Source organism: Sinocyclocheilus anshuiensis, unplaced genomic scaffold (genome assembly GCF_001515605.1).
Source record: "Sinocyclocheilus anshuiensis isolate Anshui unplaced genomic scaffold, SAMN03320099.WGS_v1.1 scaffold2749, whole genome shotgun sequence".
Lineage (NCBI taxonomy): Eukaryota > Metazoa > Chordata > Actinopteri > Cypriniformes > Cyprinidae > Sinocyclocheilus > Sinocyclocheilus anshuiensis.
Window position 1 is genome coordinate 302272 of NW_015554047.1, and position 17941 is coordinate 320212.

Consider the following 17941-nt stretch of genomic DNA (forward strand, 5'->3'; position numbering starts at 1 on the left):
GTGAGTGTGAGTGTGAGTGTGTGTGAGAGTGTGTGTGAGTATGTGTGAGAGTGTGTGGCAGCAGCAGATTTACACACAGATATTCACTACAACACCAGCAGCACAAAACAGCCATAACTTCATGACATTACTGTCAGAGATACTTCTGAAAGGCCACCAGTGAAGACATATATATGTGTCCCTGCAGCACAAAAGCAGTGTTAAGTCGCTGGGATCAGCAGATGATGTAGTGGTGACTCTGGTGACTGACAGTGAACAGCGCTGAGATCAGAGTAAATCAGAAGTCTTAAAGCAAAAGCTGTCAGTGAAGCGTGTATCACAACACAACTCTACAGATCAGAGATTTAAGCATCGCAAGCATAAAACACTCAGAAAATAAAGAGCTGATGAGCTGCTCAGACCTCCTCATTCTCTCCATCTCACACACTCACACACACAGTCACTCTCACACACACACACCACTCATCACACACACACACACTCTCTCTCTCACACTCTCTCTCTCTCTCTCACACACTCTCTCTCTCTCTCTCACACACTCTCTCTCTCTCTCTCACACACTCTCTCTCTCTCTCTCACACACTCTCTCTCTCTCTCTCACACACTCTCTCTCTCTCTCTCACACACTCTCTCTCTCTCTCTCACACACTCTCTCTCTCTCTCTCACACACTCTCTCTCTCTCTCTCACACACTCTCTCTCTCTCTCTCACACACTCTCTCTCTCTCTCTCACACACTCTCTCTCTCTCTCTCACACACTCTCTCTCTCTCTCTCACACACTCTCTCTCTCTCTCTCACACACTCTCTCTCTCTCTCTCACACACTCTCTCTCTCTCTCTCACACACTCTCTCTCTCTCTCTCACACACTCTCTCTCTCTCTCTCACACACTCTCTCTCTCTCTCTCACACACTCTCTCTCTCTCTCTCACACACTCTCTCTCTCTCTCTCACACACTCTCTCTCTCTCTCTCACACACTCTCTCTCTCTCTCTCACACACTCTCTCTCTCTCTCTCACACACTCTCTCTCTCTCTCTCACACACTCTCTCTCTCTCTCTCACACACTCTCTCTCTCTCTCTCACACACTCTCTCTCTCTCTCTCACACACACACACACACACACACACGGCGGGCTACGCGTGTTCTGAAAGTGTCCCGCATCTGAAACCATACATTTAGAAACCTGACACCTGATGCAGTCACTACTCCTCCAGAGTACATGCAGCCCAACATAAAACTGGACTTCGATAAAACAGCGAAATAAATGAGTTAGGAACTTTAAAAAGGAAGGAGAGAGTGCTTCCGTCTTTTGTTGTTGTCAAAAGGCCTGCTGGAGAAAAACACACCTGAAGTGCTTTCTTCTGAAAAATACCATTCGATATGAGTTCACTGAATGAATCCATTCCCAAACACGAGCTGATGCAGATCTGAATAATGATGGAATAATGATTTCAGATCTCCACAAACTGAAGCTTGCGAGTAAATCTTCATCTTTAACAGCTTCCTAAAGATGCTATAAAAACTCAGTTTGAATTCAGACAAAACTATTTAAAATAAGACCAGAACAGTTGTACAATAATATTTGTACTAAAGGAGAAAATGATTTAATGGTTTTTCTATGACAGCATAATATTATTGGTAAAAACGAAAAGAAAAATAACAGAACAGAACAGACTACACATTTTTCTGTGCATTATTAATAATTTACGATGAGCAATTTAAATGGTGGCAGAACAATTTTAATGCATCAGTACCGACAAACCGGTGTAAAAATACTAGCATTCCCCATCAACCCAAGACTTATTAGCTGTCAATCATCTCATCATATTCCACACACAGTCTGGAAATTCATCAAAGCAATAACAAACCAAACATTTCAGCTCAAGAGCGAGTCCAGTATTAAACACGTGTCTGACACAGCGGTCCAGCAGACACAATAATTCATTATGAATTCTTCAGAATCGACAGAAATTACAAAACCGTTAATACTCGAAAATAGGCTCTGGACAAAGAAACGTCTGAAAGTGCTGGAGAGATCGACTTTAACACAGCTTCGGATCAAAGAAACATTTCAAAGTGCTTGGCAGATAATCTGTAAAAGTCTTCAAATGGTAAAAACGCTCTGAATGTAGAAAACTAGACTTCGGTGTGCTTCGACTGGATTCAGTGCATTAGAAACTGGAGATCATTCACGGATCTGTCTTTGGGTGCGAGCGGTTACTGAGAAACAGCTGTTAAATCACAGACAGACGGTGGAAATAAAACATCATGAAGTGCAACTGATCACATAATCCAGTAGAACACAGTCGAGTCTTCTGCTGTGAGAGTTTTAAAGTAATTCTTAATCAACTGCATGCTGGTGTACAGTACAAAATCATAACAGGATTGATTATTTGAGATTTCCCCACGGACAAACCGAACAGAATATAACAGCTTCTGAATGATGGCATGATTTTAGCCAACAGGGTCTTTGTATTAAAATATCATGTCCTCTAAAATGAAAAAACAAGAGAAGTTGGATAATTAAATCAAGTTTTAAAAAACAGCACTCAGTAAAGGCTGCCGTTTCATCATTCATGATGAACCCAATGAATCTGTGGAATGGAGCAGTCAAATAAATAACGCTGTCAGTGTTTACGAGGGACAGCATCAGACCGGCGTTTCTGTAGGAAGATCTGACAGAGTTTGCAAGACACCCGACGGCTGTGACGTCTGTGAACCGCACACAAGAGTCAGAGACGGGAAGATGAATGAACAGATGCACAATCACAACTCATCTCTGAGATTCTCCTCAGACACACAGCGAAGTCTGGAGAGTCTGAGTCAAAGACTGCTGCTGGTGATGATGATGATGATGATGATGAAGGGAGTGTGGACAGAAGGACAGAGCGCAGCTGTTTCAGACGATCAGTTCAGTAAAGGCACAGGAGCTGCATCTCTGGCGTGTTCACGGCTGCAGCGTCACTCGTTGAGATTGCTGTTGAAGGAGTCTAAGACCGTGGCGTTGGTGTTCTGGAAGAGCCACCGCTGGCTGAGAGACGAGGGATCGCAGGAGTTCATGAAGATCCGCTTCTGTGCAGCATCAGAGTCAACACAGCTGTTACTGATGGGGTGATAGAGGCTCTTATCCTGCCACACACACACACACACACACACACACAGAGAGAGAGAGAGAGACACACACACACAGAGAGAGACACACACACACACAGACACACACACGCACACACATCACAGTTTATACCTGCACATGACAACAATCAGGCACAGTTTTGTTTGCTGATGAGGGTGAGGCTGGTTCTAATCTCTAAAGTAAAGTAAATCTGACATGGTTTTCTCTTCTGACTGCTTTTATTAATAGGGTGGCCATGTGTGACATTTATACGGGACGCGTCCTGGCCAGGGGTTGTATATTGCCTAAAACATCCAAAGTAGTTTGACCAATAACATGCAGGTATTGTACATAATTGACCAATCGTGGTGCGTGAGAGCGATCAAAGCGATGCAAATACACGCATGTGTTTGTTCTTCGCTGCACACCGATCATTGTATGACACCAAAGTACCGCAAGCAGCCGTCTGCTCTGCTCTCCATAGCTCTCGTGAAATAATGTCATACAACGATCGACCTGCACAGTGCTAACAGACAAAACCTGCATATTTTAGGCAATACAGAAATCCTGGCAAGGGTGCATCCCGTATGGTCACCCTATTTATTAAACTATCTCTATTTGTAGGGCGGGACTTGGGTCAGAGCATCGGTTGTTGATTGGATGTTGTGATGTGGGCGTGGCTGGCGGGGAAGTGGGCAGGAAGTTCAAAATAAACTTGGAATAATAAACTCAGCTGACAGAAGCATTTACTGTGACTAATGTTTGTAATGTTTGATCTCTGGGCAGATGAGCTCAGTACCTTCCTGTAGGCCCACAGCTGGTTCCCCTTCATCCCGTGGCAGTCGTAGAGCGTCACGGGGCTGTTGTGAGACACGGCGTCGAAGCAGACCTTCTTAGTGTGCAGCGGGTCTCCCACCCGTATGTCTTCTCTCCATCCGAACGTAAAGACCTGCACAACATACTGCATTACAGCATTCAGCAACACTGCATATTCTGTACCTTCATTACGCAGTCAGACATCACCCAGATAATGCACTGAGAAACACAGAATCTACCTGTAGCTTCAGACACACAATTCTCTGGGAACGGATCTAAATCTCTCACCTGACCGTGACTCCAGGTCGACTCGCCTCGTCCCTTCAGACACTTCTCCAGACGCATCGGGGAGCCAGAGGAGAAGTGTTTGCTCTCCATGCAGAGACCGGAGCCGACGTTACGCAGCTGAAACACACGCACGCACACAGACACAGACACACACACACACACACGCACACGCAGACAAACACACACGCATGCACGCATACACACAGACACACACACAGAGACACACACACACACACACACACACACACACACACAGAGAGAGACACACACGCGCGTGTTAAGACAAAGGTTTGAAACTAACACATGTTGTGTGCCTGTGTGAGAGGAATGAACTCTCTACATCAGCAGATCTCAATAGTAAATATTCATCATTCTAAAGGAGAAACCGAAATAAGGATATTCAAGATATACGAAGCGTAAACAAAGCAGCGCTTGCTCACTATTTTGAACATCAGTAACGTTGATAACTTTCTTCAATTTTAAGCGGCCCATGTTGTTATGAAAACATTCTCATATCGGGATGCTTGGGAAAGATCACGCAACATTAGAACAGCCTTCTGTCTGAGCCGCCTTCATTTAGTTACTAGTTTACATCACTTTCACTTGTATTCTCCTGCACTGACCCGTGCACTAAACTCACATGTTGAATGTATGAGTGTAACCCAACAGACTTTGGCTTGCTGTGTCCCGAGCTGAAGACTTCATCTTTAAACACGTTCAGAGCGCTCTGTTGTGTCCTAGCTGTAACTGTAGACTAGTGTAGCTCCTCACCTCTCCCCACGCAGCGGCCGGAGGCTCCACCGGAGGATAGTGTTTGGCCAGATCCCAGGCCACCTCCGTCATGAACCAGCGGAAGCTCCTGCAGCTCAGCCGGCTCCTCAGCTGCTTCTGCGTGGACACGTCTCCGGCGGACAGGTGCCGGTACTCCGGCCGCCGCTGGTAGATAAACTCTGCATACTCGTCCATCCACACTTCAGCCACACGCTTCAGATTCTGCAACACAGCGGCGGATCACACGCTTTCATACATGTGTTACTCAGTCTCAGGCCTAAAGCTGCGTCAGCAAACTAGGCCTTCCTTTCACATCCCTCACTATTTTGAATCACCAACAATCCTTTGCACACATACCAATTCACAAAAAAAGAATTAGCAGAAAATGAATCAGCGCTGAGCTTATCCTAATTCATCAAACTTCAAAAGACAAACAGGATTTTGGAGATGAGGGCATTTCTTGATCACGTGATGCTAAACTACACACAATGTAAAGCACTGGAGATGCAGACGGCTGTCATTCACTGAACTGCATCTCCAGCAAGCAATAGCCGTCATTTCAACGTCTCGGTTAAGTATAGACCCGATATAGTCCGGCTATTTGTAACCCACTTCTAGCCCAAATAACCTTGAATTTGGTTTCATGTCGTTTTTTGGCAAAATAACTTGTGAGATGTATGATATTCCATCATGTAAGCAAAGTCAACAGCGTTTACAGGGTGTTTGGTTTCATTTCTTTGACATGTTCAATACGTAGCCTGAGCGTAGCCACGATTTAGTTCGTAGTCAGAGTGGCTATCTGTACCCCACTTATAGTCAAACCTGATTCACTGTAGTTTTTGGCCAGGCAGCGCATGAGATGGTTGATATCCCATCATGTTCGCAGTGTCAATAATATCTACAAAGATATACGTGTCATTTCATGACATGGTCTATATGTAGCCACGATATAGCTCTAAATTGAACGGGCTACGTGTAGTCTGCTTTTAGCCCACCTGGCGAAATCGAGGCAATGTGTGGTCTAATTTTAACGGCTTGGCTATAGCCCTACACCAGAAACCAGCCTAGCGTCTCGTTCTAGTGTGTAATGCTGAGGACTCTTTACAGACGCAGCTTTCTGTCTGAGACACACCCCAGATCTGCACTGCTTTAGCTGCAGAAATGATCAGAATATATTTCAACAGATTCTGGCCCGTGAAACAAACCGGGGTCAGATCTCAGCGTGACCCGGATCTGATGCTCAAACTCACCCTGGCGAGACTCACTCCGCCTGGCACTTTATAGGGCATGTATTTCCTATAGATGTGACCGACTCGAGAGCAGGGAACGTCCTCCATACGACCGCCACACATCCACACCTCAGAGAGCAAGAGAACAGGCTTTCAGACGAATGAAGGAAAACACACGAGTACTACAGACAGCAGACTCAGATCAGACAAACTGCGTGCTTCTGCTTTTGCAGTTTAGTTGTACACAGAGTAATTATGTGTATGATTGGAGATTAAATATGACTGAATGTGTTTCTAAACATATGTCACGGCATCAGATGTGAGCAGAAACAGTCAATAATGATCACTGTGAAGCACTGCTAAACTGTGACACACATCTTGGAAATAGAGCGTGTTTTCCTGAAACCACTAGGGGTCGCTGTATCTGACTTTACTGTGAATGCAGACTGAGATATGTGTGACCCTGCAGCACAAAAGCAGTCTTAAGTCGCTGGGGGATATTTGGAGAAGGGTCTGGCTGCAGCTGGCGCTTGCACTCTCAGACACTTGCACTTCCGCTAGCGACGTCACTTGCAGTCTTTTTTATTTTTTATTTTGTTCTATTTATTGATTACTTTTTGTTTGAATCTCTCAACATTTTACAACAGTAGCCAGGTGGTGAAGACAAGAAAAAAGAAACTAAATTACGAAGTCACTTGCAATCGCCACAAATCGTGCGTGTTGCCAATGGAGACAAGACGCTGTGGTGGTGATTAAACGATTACAACTAATTTAGTACCGAACAAACCATACATCAATGGAAAGCTTGTTTGATGTATACATCTCAATTTCGTTTTGCTGTCCAGGGTCACATATGTTAATATACATGATCTGAATCAACAGAAATATAATGCACACGGTCGCTGGTTTTATTCTCCGTCTCAGATGCAAGGTTTTTTTTCTGTTGTTGTTCGTTATCACAGCAACAGCTTGAAATGAAAAGCAGCAAAGCTTAATGTGCATCGACGTCTATACATTAATTAAGGCTACTGTATTGCCCAGGATAATGACACAGCAACTGTTGCCGGTGTAAGTCATACCAGTATCAGATGTATTTGCGCAGTGATCGTGTGCTGATGGCGAGTGTAAGCAGGTTTATATCATAACCACCACCTTGAAGGAGATCTCGTACTGCTCTCCTCCCCAGATCTCCAGACCCGTGTCATATCCTCCCAGCTCCCAGAACCACTTCCTGTCCACAGCGAAGAGACCGCCTGCCATCACAGGAGACCTTACCGAGGAGACAGAAACACGGCTCAAACTAAACTAACACCACAGAGAAACACAGATTACAGAAATACACCTTTAATGAGCCGATCACTTCAGTACTTCAAATCAATGTAGTATTTGGCACAAAAGTAGTAAATGCATGTAGTTATTTACATTTTCATATATCTATGTGTCACTTTCTGTCTTCTGCAGAGCACAAAAGAAGATTATGAATGTTTTTCTTTATACGATGAAAGTCAGTGGGGTCATAATAATCCCAGAGAGCCTGTTCACTCGTGTGTTTTCACTGACTGCTGTAAATACCCTCCACAGACGGATCTGCTTGCTCAAGCCACAGATGTATATTTTCCTCTCCCTAAGAGCAATAAATAAAAGTGTGAGCGTGTTTTACTGCTAGCCAGATGCACAGCGCTACTGTAACACACGCCTCACACAAACAAACCAGATCTCTTAAACGACACTATGAGTGCTAGAGCCGGAATGACACATGTAACATCTGCTGCTGAGTTTGTGAAGTCGGCTCCACTGAATGTGTGTATAGCGTGGATATCAATGACTGGATTTATATCGGTTTGGATGAGACACAGTTACGTGGCCACGTGTCAATTAAACGTATCAGATAACGACACGATTGCTCGATGCAGGAAGTGAAGTGTGAATATTCAAAACATCTTCCCTCCAGAATGTCAGAAATAAAGTGTTTTATGGGGAAAAAAACAGCATGCAGTAACACACACACACGCACTCACTCACTCACACTCTCTCTCACACACACACACACACACACCTAGAAAAGCATTTTTTGCAGTGCACACACTCACACACGCACTCACTCACTCACACAGACACACACACTCTCACTCACACACACACTCTCACACACACAGACACACACTCTCACTCACACACACTGCAAAAAATGCTTTTCCAGCTTAGACCTTTTGTCTTGTTTCCAGCCAAAATATCTAAAAATTCTTAAATCAAGAAGGATTTTCTAGACAAGTAAAAATTTGTAGTACATCTCCCAGTCGAAAGCCCCTCGCATCGCATCGCCGGCCTGTGTCTCGTAGCCGAAGTTATCGTGGTCGATCACATCAATCATCGGACACACGATCGTTTTCCGGTTCTCTGCGATGCGATCTGAAAACCAATCATTCACTGCCATCAAATAACAGCTTCAGGAGCTGAAGGTCTCCTTCATTTCTACAGCGCTTTATGCAGTGCAGACTGCTTCAGAGCATCTTCACGGTAATAACAGTGTTGATGTTAATGCTCTCACCCAGTAACGGCGGCAGCCAGTTGACATTGGCCTCGCAGTGTGAGTCCAGGAACGTGATGACCTGACCCTTCGCAGCCGCGGCGCCCAGCAGTCTGGTCCTGATCAGACCCTCACGCTTCTTAGCGCGCAGGATTCGAACCTTCGGCAGCTGCACCATGTACTCCTCCAGAGGAGCCTTCAGATGCTCTAGAGGACACAGAGTCAAGTCAAGTCACCATTATTTATACAGCGCTTTTTCCAATGCAGAATGTGTCAAAGCAGCTTTACAGTATTAAACAGGGAAATCACACAATTGTTGGCTTTTATTCTTCAGCAGCTTCATTCCTGTGTGACATTACAGCGCTGGATACTGTCGCTTCTCACGTGAACCATCGAGATGCAGCAAACTGAAATGTGTGGCACAAATTCTGTTCCTCAAATAAAACCATCGTGTGACCTTTGAAGACTGTCGATAGAGCTTAAACTATTGAACCCTCTTCCTTTCTCAATGTTGAATCCACCGATGAAAACACTTCAGATGTGATTCGATCATAAAACATAAGCTGTGATTGAGTTAGTCTCTTTCATGATTCTTATATAATTTATTTCAGTCAGATACAGCACAATATTTTGCTCATTTTGAGGCAATCATTTGACTAAAGGAATCCCGAAAAGTGGCTTGGATGAATTTGTGTGAATTTGATTTGTGATATATTGTGATGCATTGTGATATATTGTGATGCATTGAGATATATTGTGATGTATTGTAATATATCGTGATGCATAGTGATATATTGTGATGAATTGAGATATATTCTGATGCATTGTAATATATTGTGATGCATTGTGATATATTGTAATGCATAGTGATATATTGTGATATATTATGATGCATAGTGATATATTGTGATGTATTGTGATATGTTATGATGCATTGAGATATATTGTGATGTATTGTGATATATTGTGATGCATAGTGATATATTCTGATGTATTGTAATATATTGTGATGCATTGTGATATATTGTAATTCATAGTGATATATTGTGATATATTATGATGCATAGTGATATATTGTGATGTATTGTGATATGTTATGATGCATTGAGATATATTGTGATGTATTGTGATATATTGTGATGCATAGTGATATATTCTGATGTATTGTAATATATTGTGATGCATTGTGATATATTGTAATTCATAGTGATATATTGTGATATATTATGATGCATAGTGATATATTGTGCTATATTATGATGCATAGTGATATATTGTGATGTATTGTGATATATTATGATGCATTGAGATATATTGTGATGCATTGTGATATATTGTGATGCATTGTGATATATTGTAATGCATAGTGATATATTGTGATATATTGTGATGCATTGTGATGTCTTTGAGTCACAGCTGACATACCCAGCCTTAATACTGTATATACAAACATGTTATTCATCAAATGTGCTATCTTCACAGATGATTCAGTCCATATTTCTATGTTATAAATAAATGTAGTTTTTCTGCAGTATTTGTGGTGCCAGTGTTTCAGTGTTTGTCCGGGCCGGTCCTGACTTCAGTGATGGGACCCTGCATCAGATCCAGACACGAATATAGTGTGGACGAGTGAGAAGAAACCCAAATACTGAAATGTGTTTTCATGCTTGATTAAAACAAGAGACAGCCTTCATAAGCGGACTCATGGAGAGAGGATTATGGCTGTCATAATCTGACGCTTATGCAAACATGTGACGCAGTACAGATGCAGGGACAAACCAGGATCATCCCAGAAACAGCAGCTCACAATCTGTCACACAAATCAAATATGCTGGCTGACTTACACGAGATGACAGGTTAAGACTGACATACAGCCCGGAAACATCATATTTCTGATGATGATCCTCATGCACATGCGCTGTTCAGACTCACTCTCACTGAATGAAGCGCTGTTGGACGCGGAGCGACTCGTACCTTTGTCGCTGAAGTCGTCCACAAGGATGATCTCGGCAATGAGCTGCGGTGGCGAGCGGTTGAGGATGCTGTGAACGGTGCGCAGCAGAGACGACCAGCCCTCGTTATGGAAGGGGATGATGATGCTGGTGTTGGGAAGATCTTCTGTGTACAGCTTCGTCTTACAGCTGCGACACACAAACACAACTGCATTCAGGGTGACACACACACTCATGACGGACATACAGTCACAGCTTGATGCTATGCTTTCCTTTGGAACTATTTTCAATTATTGCCACACTTAAGTTACTGATATAAAAGATACAAACCTCTGCATTAAATCTATAGCACACTGTGATCACGTGTGACGACAGTCTAATTAAAAACATCAGTCACATTCATTCTCACATTGACGAGCGCTGTTAGACTGACGCAGGCCAGCCTAAAACTTCAAAAGCATCAAGAATATTACATTTTTTGGATAATTTGAGCCATTTGTAGTGATTGGGGAGGACTCAACATCTATGGAGGTGAGGCACGAAGAACAAGGGCCCTGGTCATCAAAAATGCTGCCAGCTCTCTTTTCCCAACCCTTCACTCACTGTCTGGTTAAACTGGTTTGTTCACTACTGTGTAAATATATTTAGACGTGGAACCGGAATCGTAGTTGACAAGTCAAACATGACACACATCAGACGTCTCACAGCAACCGCAGCCTGCAACCGTTCACTATTACAACCTAAATAGAAGAATGCTGGTTTCCAAATAAATGTGACCCTGGAGCACAAAACCAGTCATAAGGGTACATTTTTTGAAATTGAGATTTATACATCATCATCAGCTGAAAGCTGAATAAATAAGCTTTCCATTGATGTATGGTTTGTTAGGATAGGACAATATTTGGTCGAGATACAACTATTTGAAAATCTGGAATCTGAGGGTGCAAAAAAATCTAAATATTGAGAAAATCATCTTTAAAGTTGTTCAAATGAAGTTCTTAGCAATGCATATTACTAATCAAAAATTAAGTTTTGATATATTTACGGTAGGAAATTTACAAAATATCTTCATGGAACATGATCTTTACTTAATATCCTAATGATTTTTGGCATAAAAGAAAAATCTATGTATTGTTGGCTATTGCTACAAATATACCTGTGCTGCTTATGACTGCTTTTGTGCTGCAGGCTCCAGAACCAATTTTGCCTTCCTTGTTTTTGTTTAACTTTTGCTGCTGGACTGTAGCCTAGACAGAGAGCAGTCCATCGCAGGACTAACAAACACTAACAGGGCAGTTTAGTGTCACCTGTCCTGCAGTGAAACCAGAGCAAACCCACATCGACAAACTCGGCTGGGACTCGAGAGATACCCACCAAACCACTTTTACAACAGTTTAATATTTTAGAGCGGAGCATGACTTAAATGTATACTGACAACAGAAATGTTCAAGACTTCTCCAGGCCGCTATGTTTTTCAATATAAATATATATGTGACCCTGGAGTACAAAAGCAGTCTTAAGTCGCTGGGGTATATTTGTAGCAATAGCCAACAATACATTGTATGGGTCAAAATGATACATTTTTCTTTTATGCCAAAAATCATTAGGATATTAAGTAAAGATCATGTTCCATGAAGATATTTTGTACATTTCTTACCGTAAATATATCAAAACTTAATTTTTGATTATTAATATGCATTGCTAAGAACTTCATTTGAACAACTTTAAAGATGATTTTCTCAATATTTAGATTTTTTTGCACCCTCAGATTCCAGATTTTCAAATAGTTGTATCTCGACCAAATATTGTCCTATCCTAACAAACCATACATCAATGGAAAGCTTATTTATTCAAATCTTTTCAAAAACTGACCCTTATGACTGGTTTTGTGCTCCAGGGTCACATAGAGCAAAGACATTGTTGGCCTGTTGTAGTGTACTCCTGTTGTGCTCTACACAGTAACTCAAGCAGAGTATCTGCTGCTGATGTACAGTAATGCGTGGAGACTGCAGGAATCGTGACAGACATGTGCTGCAGAGGTTTAGATTGAAGTGGAAGACGAGAGCGGCTCACTTCGGGTGTCTGATGTCAGGCAGGGATCTGTTGAGGGCGATGCGATTGCTGACGAATATGTTGAATCCATTCTCCCTGTAGGCCTGGTCCACACGGTCCGAGTCGGTCAGCGGATACGGCCTGCCCTGCTCACCGACACCTTCAACACACCACAGATTCACCATCACACTCATCTGCAGTCCAGCTCTATCACACTTCATGCATCACGTGACGCACCTGAACATGCTGCTTCACTCTTCATCAGTGCATAGTCATGCCAGTCCTTCTTCCGAACGCCGTCGTTCTCCACTTTGTGTCTGTTTATTCTCTGAAAACACAAAGCATGTGATGTTATGAGGAAGACTGTGTGCTAGTCTTAGTAATGCAATAGTTGTGAAGAAAGTACAAGAGGATGGAGAGAAAGAACAACCCTTGTGTCTAAACATGGAACCAAACAAACCACCTTTTACAAAACACCAGAACCGAGGATGAATGAATGAAACTATGCTACTTTGTAGTTAGGGCCAGTTGTTAGATCTATGTTACCTGTATAAAGAGTCTGTATGAAACGCTTAGCAAGACTGAAAATGATGTCTGATTTGCTATTTCTGTTCTGTTGAAGTATGATGATTCATCAGTGGAGCTGTAAAGGGTCATGAATCCTCTCTCGTTCTGTGACAGGACTTTCTGAGCTGGTAGTTTGTCCCAAAGCTTCTTCTACACACTCAAAAGGATCTATGCTTTCTTCGCAAAAAGAGAACATACTTCAGGCCAGGGCGTTAGTGTAAGTAGGTGAATTGGGACGCAGTTTTCTGCTGCGTATCTGATTTTTAAATCCAAACACTGTTCACAGCCACACCTCTTTTAAAAACAAGCACGTCCCAAAACCTTGGCTGTGAAGCAGAGCAGTGTGGTAAATTGGAGGAGTGAATGATCTGGAACGGAAAAGCTGTTTGTGTGCACGAGGTGACATGAAACGGTTCTTCCAGGTGTAATAGTGTGTGTGGGTGAAGCGACGCTGACAGTGAATGTGTGTGAGGGATGGATGCACCTGCTGAAGCTCGGGAAACAGAGGCGCTATCAGACCAGCGGCCTGGACCAGAGCCAGCCGAGAGCCTGAACAACACCGCCTTTCAACAACACCACGCACAGCCTTCCCTATGAACACCAGCAGCACTACAGGAGCATATATATTATATTTATAATCCTCATGTCATTCCAAACCCATATGGGCTTCACCTATGTAAGATGATAAGCCTTCCACAGCACCGTACGTATTTGACTGTACACACTACTTTACAGATCGGACTGCTGATGTCTCCCAGGTTTAAAAAAAAAGTACACTTCTATAATGTACTTAACTCTTTCCCTGCCAAACACGCAATTTTCCAGGTTTCTGTGTTTTCGCTGTTATACGCTAGGGGGCGCTATTATGCATCTCCTGAATGAGTGTGGAAAGTGCTGATCAAAAACACAGACCAGGAAGACGCAGAAACGAGCGATCTCATATGTAAGCATATGCATATGAAAAATAACAAGATCATCAACACTAACCGCATATAAATAAAAACTGCCTAATGTGAAATGTGGATCCAGAAAGTGTTAAAGGCCTGTGCAAGCTTTGGGAGTGCTGATGGAAGCCATCTACTGCATCTTTGCTTTGATAATATTACTGAATATGATCCAGACAAAAAAAATGCGCTTTTCTCAGCTTTTTGCTCAAAATGTTGCTGATTTTATGAAACTTACCTACATTCAAGTGTTGATAAAAAAATGCTTGAAGCTAGAATAAAACAGATTTTTTTTGTTTGAAAGTAGAGGGTCTGATCTTTATTTTGATGTATTGCATGTTCAGATATTCATACAAAAAAATATTCAGGGGGCTATGAAATTTGAGTGAAAATCAGCAAAAACACTGGCGGTGGCTGGCAACTTTTTTCAAAAACGCTGGCGGGGAAAGAGTTAAAGTGCTCTATTTCCACACACTAATTTTATACTTAATATACTAAACATAATTCTTTAGTACTGCTTAAGATAAACTTAAGATCAACTGTGCAATTTTGGGACACCATGAATATGAACTAAAATGCGCTTTTAACATACTATCTCTGTATTTAAAAATGTATTTAGTCACCACTTGTAGTACACTAGTGACAAGTGTATGAAAGATGGGTTGAAGTGTACTACAAGTGGTAACTAAATATATTTTTAAATACAGAGATAGTATGTTAAAAGCCATTTTTGTTCATATTCATGGTGTCCCAAAATAGCACTGAACGTAAACAACGTATGCTGTTCAGCTGCACCACGCGGAAACATTGTCTAGGTTGTTTACGCTTTGATCCGATATAATTAATTTTGTTGTTGTAATAAAAACAGACATAAGCGAAGAATAGCGTTTAAAATGACTTAAAATACATATATAATAGCAACGAGGCAATAATAATTAGTTCAAATAAAGTATCAAACGCAAGTAATTATATGATTTTATTGAACAAAACTGTAGCGCTAAACTACATTACACATAATAACACAAGCCAGCAGAGGGCGCCAACAGTTTTACACTTTACTGAAATAAAATACTCACATAAGATCGAAGAATTATTGCAGCCCTATTGTACTTTAATAATAAGAATGATTTCTTTTAAATAATGCCTTTCTGCAAACTCAGGGTCGCATAACAAGCATTATATCCCATCACACATCATCCCATCCAGCTACTGATGAAGAGGAGACAGAGATGAAGATCAGAAGACGCGCTGGGATGCTTTATGGCCAGAGACACAACCTCAGCTGACGGACACACTGATATTTCCACATCACTTCTGACGTGCTGTACTCAATTAACTCAATCAGGTATTCACTCAGAAATAAGGAAAAAGATACTGCAAGTCACATTTTTGTGTAAACGATTGCTTTACTCATAAATCAAAAACTGTCATTGTAAAATTCATTCAAATTTCCTAAAAGAAATGGCCTCACAATGCTAATTCTTTTTATGACAGGTTCATTACAACACAATCAAGTAAACAAAAAATAATCTAGTTGTGTGGTTTTATTTATTGATTTATTTTTCCCCAAAATCAAATGAATGGCTTTATTTGTTGTTATGCTCAAATCTAAAGAAGTGATTAAAGTACTATCTGAAAAATAATCAATATTCCTCTAAAGCAGACAGTAGTGCTAAACAACCATTGAGAGAGCTGATTTATGCTTTTCTTTAGTTTTCATACTTAATGTTCATGTTAATATTGATAATTCTATTTAACCCAAGAACCATATGAACAAGTTTAATGTTTGTTTTATCTGAACGTGAAAAATACTGTACTAGTAGGTCTAAGTGTTTTAATGTACATGACAGAATTACACATCATAGACGTCTAAAGTCAATTTGTTATCGGTCTGTGAACTTTGTTCAAAAGAACCATATAATAACTGATCAACCAATAGTTTACCAGCGCGTTGATACGCCCGTCTACAGCGCGATAAAGCGTCGCGTTCCTCATCTGACGTTCCGGCGGAACTTGAAGTCAAAGACTCTCCTAGCCACGTAACACTGCCATATACGAGCGAGTTAAGAGTTTCTGCTGCGATGTTGTAGACTCAGAGAGTATGAACGCTGTCGTACCTGTAGGTGCGAGAGTCCGGCGGCGTCCGCAGAGCTGTCCAACATTCGCTCCAGAGACGCGGACCACAAGCCGACGCTCGGCAGCAACAGAAACACCAGCAGCAGCAGCAGCGCGACCTGCAGCAGCCTCTTCTGCTTCCGCCGCATCTCCGAGTCTCTGCGTGGCGCTTCTGTGTCGTTACATGTATCCACACACACTAACCTCTCTCTCTCTCTCTCTCTCTCTCTCTCTCGTCAGAACTTCCGCGATCCTGGACTGAACCACTTCATCTCGCGAGCGGGGAGACCGTTCAGCACCACGTTCACTTCAAAGGACTTTAAAAATACAACATGCACGCTTATTTGTCCGGAATCTCCGGAAGTTCTCTAAAAAGAAGCAGTTACAGATAACCAGAGGAAAAGAGCTTATGTTAACAAAATCATTAGAAGCATGAACACTTAGGCAAGCTTGACCAAACTTCTGCAATTCTGAAATAAATGTGGTTTGAAGAGTAGCCATCAACAACTCACAGAATACTATACCATGTGATAAATGATAAAGTATTAAAGAAATTACTGGATTTGTATGATTATATCCTTCCTAAAGAATGTAAAGCTGCAGATGAGCTCCCTCTAGTGAAGCCTGGGCCACACACCATACACACTCTACTGTGCATATTTCACTATAATAACCAGAAATCAGCTAAATTAGCAAGAATTACACAAATACTGTAGATGAAATAATTCTGTACGGTACGGGACAGCCTTCGTTACATCTTGAAGTCATGTCAGAGTCAGTGTTGTTCCACTCAATCCTGATGGCTTCAAACACCTCATGATTAGTTGAAAAACATCTTCCAGTTAGAGTTTAATGTGAGACTGTAATAATCACAAACAGCATTAATGAGGTTTGGACAATGATCAGCTCACATCATCTTCCTCCACGCTTTACTGTGGTAAAGACGCATTTATTATTATAATTCTCACAGACTCAGACTCATCTCTGATTTCTGCCACAAACCTCATTCTCATCTGTCTTTGATTATTTCTGAGACAGAAAAAGCTTTTAAGGAGTGCATTTGCTTAATTCTCGCTGATTTCCTTAATAGTCATTTGTGGTTAAGACCATTAAAAGCTTTGTGTTTAGCCGTTTTGGTCTTGGCCCTTTTCTTTCTTTTTTTCTTTGTGTGTGTGTGTGTTTGGAATTCGCCCATGTGTTTCATAATGGTGTGTGAAAACATCCGAAACCTAATGATCTGTCGTGGAGTGTTAATGAAGTTTCTCAAAACATATTCTGAGGTGTTTGTCCCATTTTATGAGTTTACATACAATGATAAACAAAGGCACAATGTCTGATCTTGAGCCTCCCAAACTGTTCTTGTCATCCAAACTCTGATGACCGAACATACTTCAGTCCCCGAGATATTTCATCTCTTTTAGTACCAAATGTTTTTGTGTAAATATCTTTTTAAGGATCTTAACAAAGCTATATCCACATTTGTATGGCATAAGAAAGCCCCAAGAGTTAGGCCCCGCAGGCTAAAGGAGGGCTGAATCTCCCAAATTTTAGACTTTAATATCTAGC

General features: G+C 41.8%; 2 protein-coding genes across 2 annotated transcripts in view; both read right to left on the bottom strand.

The window, feature by feature from the left end:
- The window catches only part of sap30l (sap30-like), a 3958-nt gene extending 3843 nt beyond the window's left edge, over positions 1 to 115 (bottom strand). Inside the window, exon 1 of the mRNA XM_016460305.1 lies at positions 110 to 115. Within this exon, the coding sequence (XP_016315791.1) occupies positions 110 to 115 (6 nt within the window). The remainder of the gene's footprint in view (positions 1 to 109) is intronic.
- A 1494-nt stretch (positions 116 to 1609) lies between these two features.
- On the bottom strand, positions 1610 to 16604 carry galnt10 (UDP-N-acetyl-alpha-D-galactosamine:polypeptide N-acetylgalactosaminyltransferase 10 (GalNAc-T10)). Its single transcript, XM_016460334.1, has 12 exons — positions 16378 to 16604; positions 12987 to 13077; positions 12771 to 12909; positions 10720 to 10886; positions 8767 to 8952; positions 8488 to 8627; positions 7371 to 7523; positions 6240 to 6347; positions 4990 to 5211; positions 4219 to 4335; positions 3914 to 4063; positions 1610 to 3131 (listed from the first exon to the last, which is right to left on the bottom strand). The coding sequence occupies exons 1-12, from the start codon at positions 16522 to 16524 to the stop codon at positions 2964 to 2966; spliced, it is 1788 nt and encodes a 595-aa protein (XP_016315820.1). The 5' UTR covers positions 16525 to 16604; the 3' UTR covers positions 1610 to 2963.
- Positions 16605 to 17941: the final 1337 nt, after the last annotated feature.

Coding starts and splice junctions, on each gene's coding strand:
- galnt10 (XM_016460334.1), bottom strand. CDS start 16,524: ATGCGGCGGAAGCAGAAGAGGCTGCTGCAGGTCGCGCTGCTGCTGCTG. Junction 13,078..16,377: donor CCGGACTCTCGCACCTACAG/GTACGACAGCGT, acceptor TTGTGTTTTCAG/AGAATAAACAGACACAAAGT. Junction 5,212..6,239: donor GCGGAGTGAGTCTCGCCAGG/GTGAGTTTGAGC, acceptor GCTGTGTTGCAG/AATCTGAAGCGTGTGGCTGA.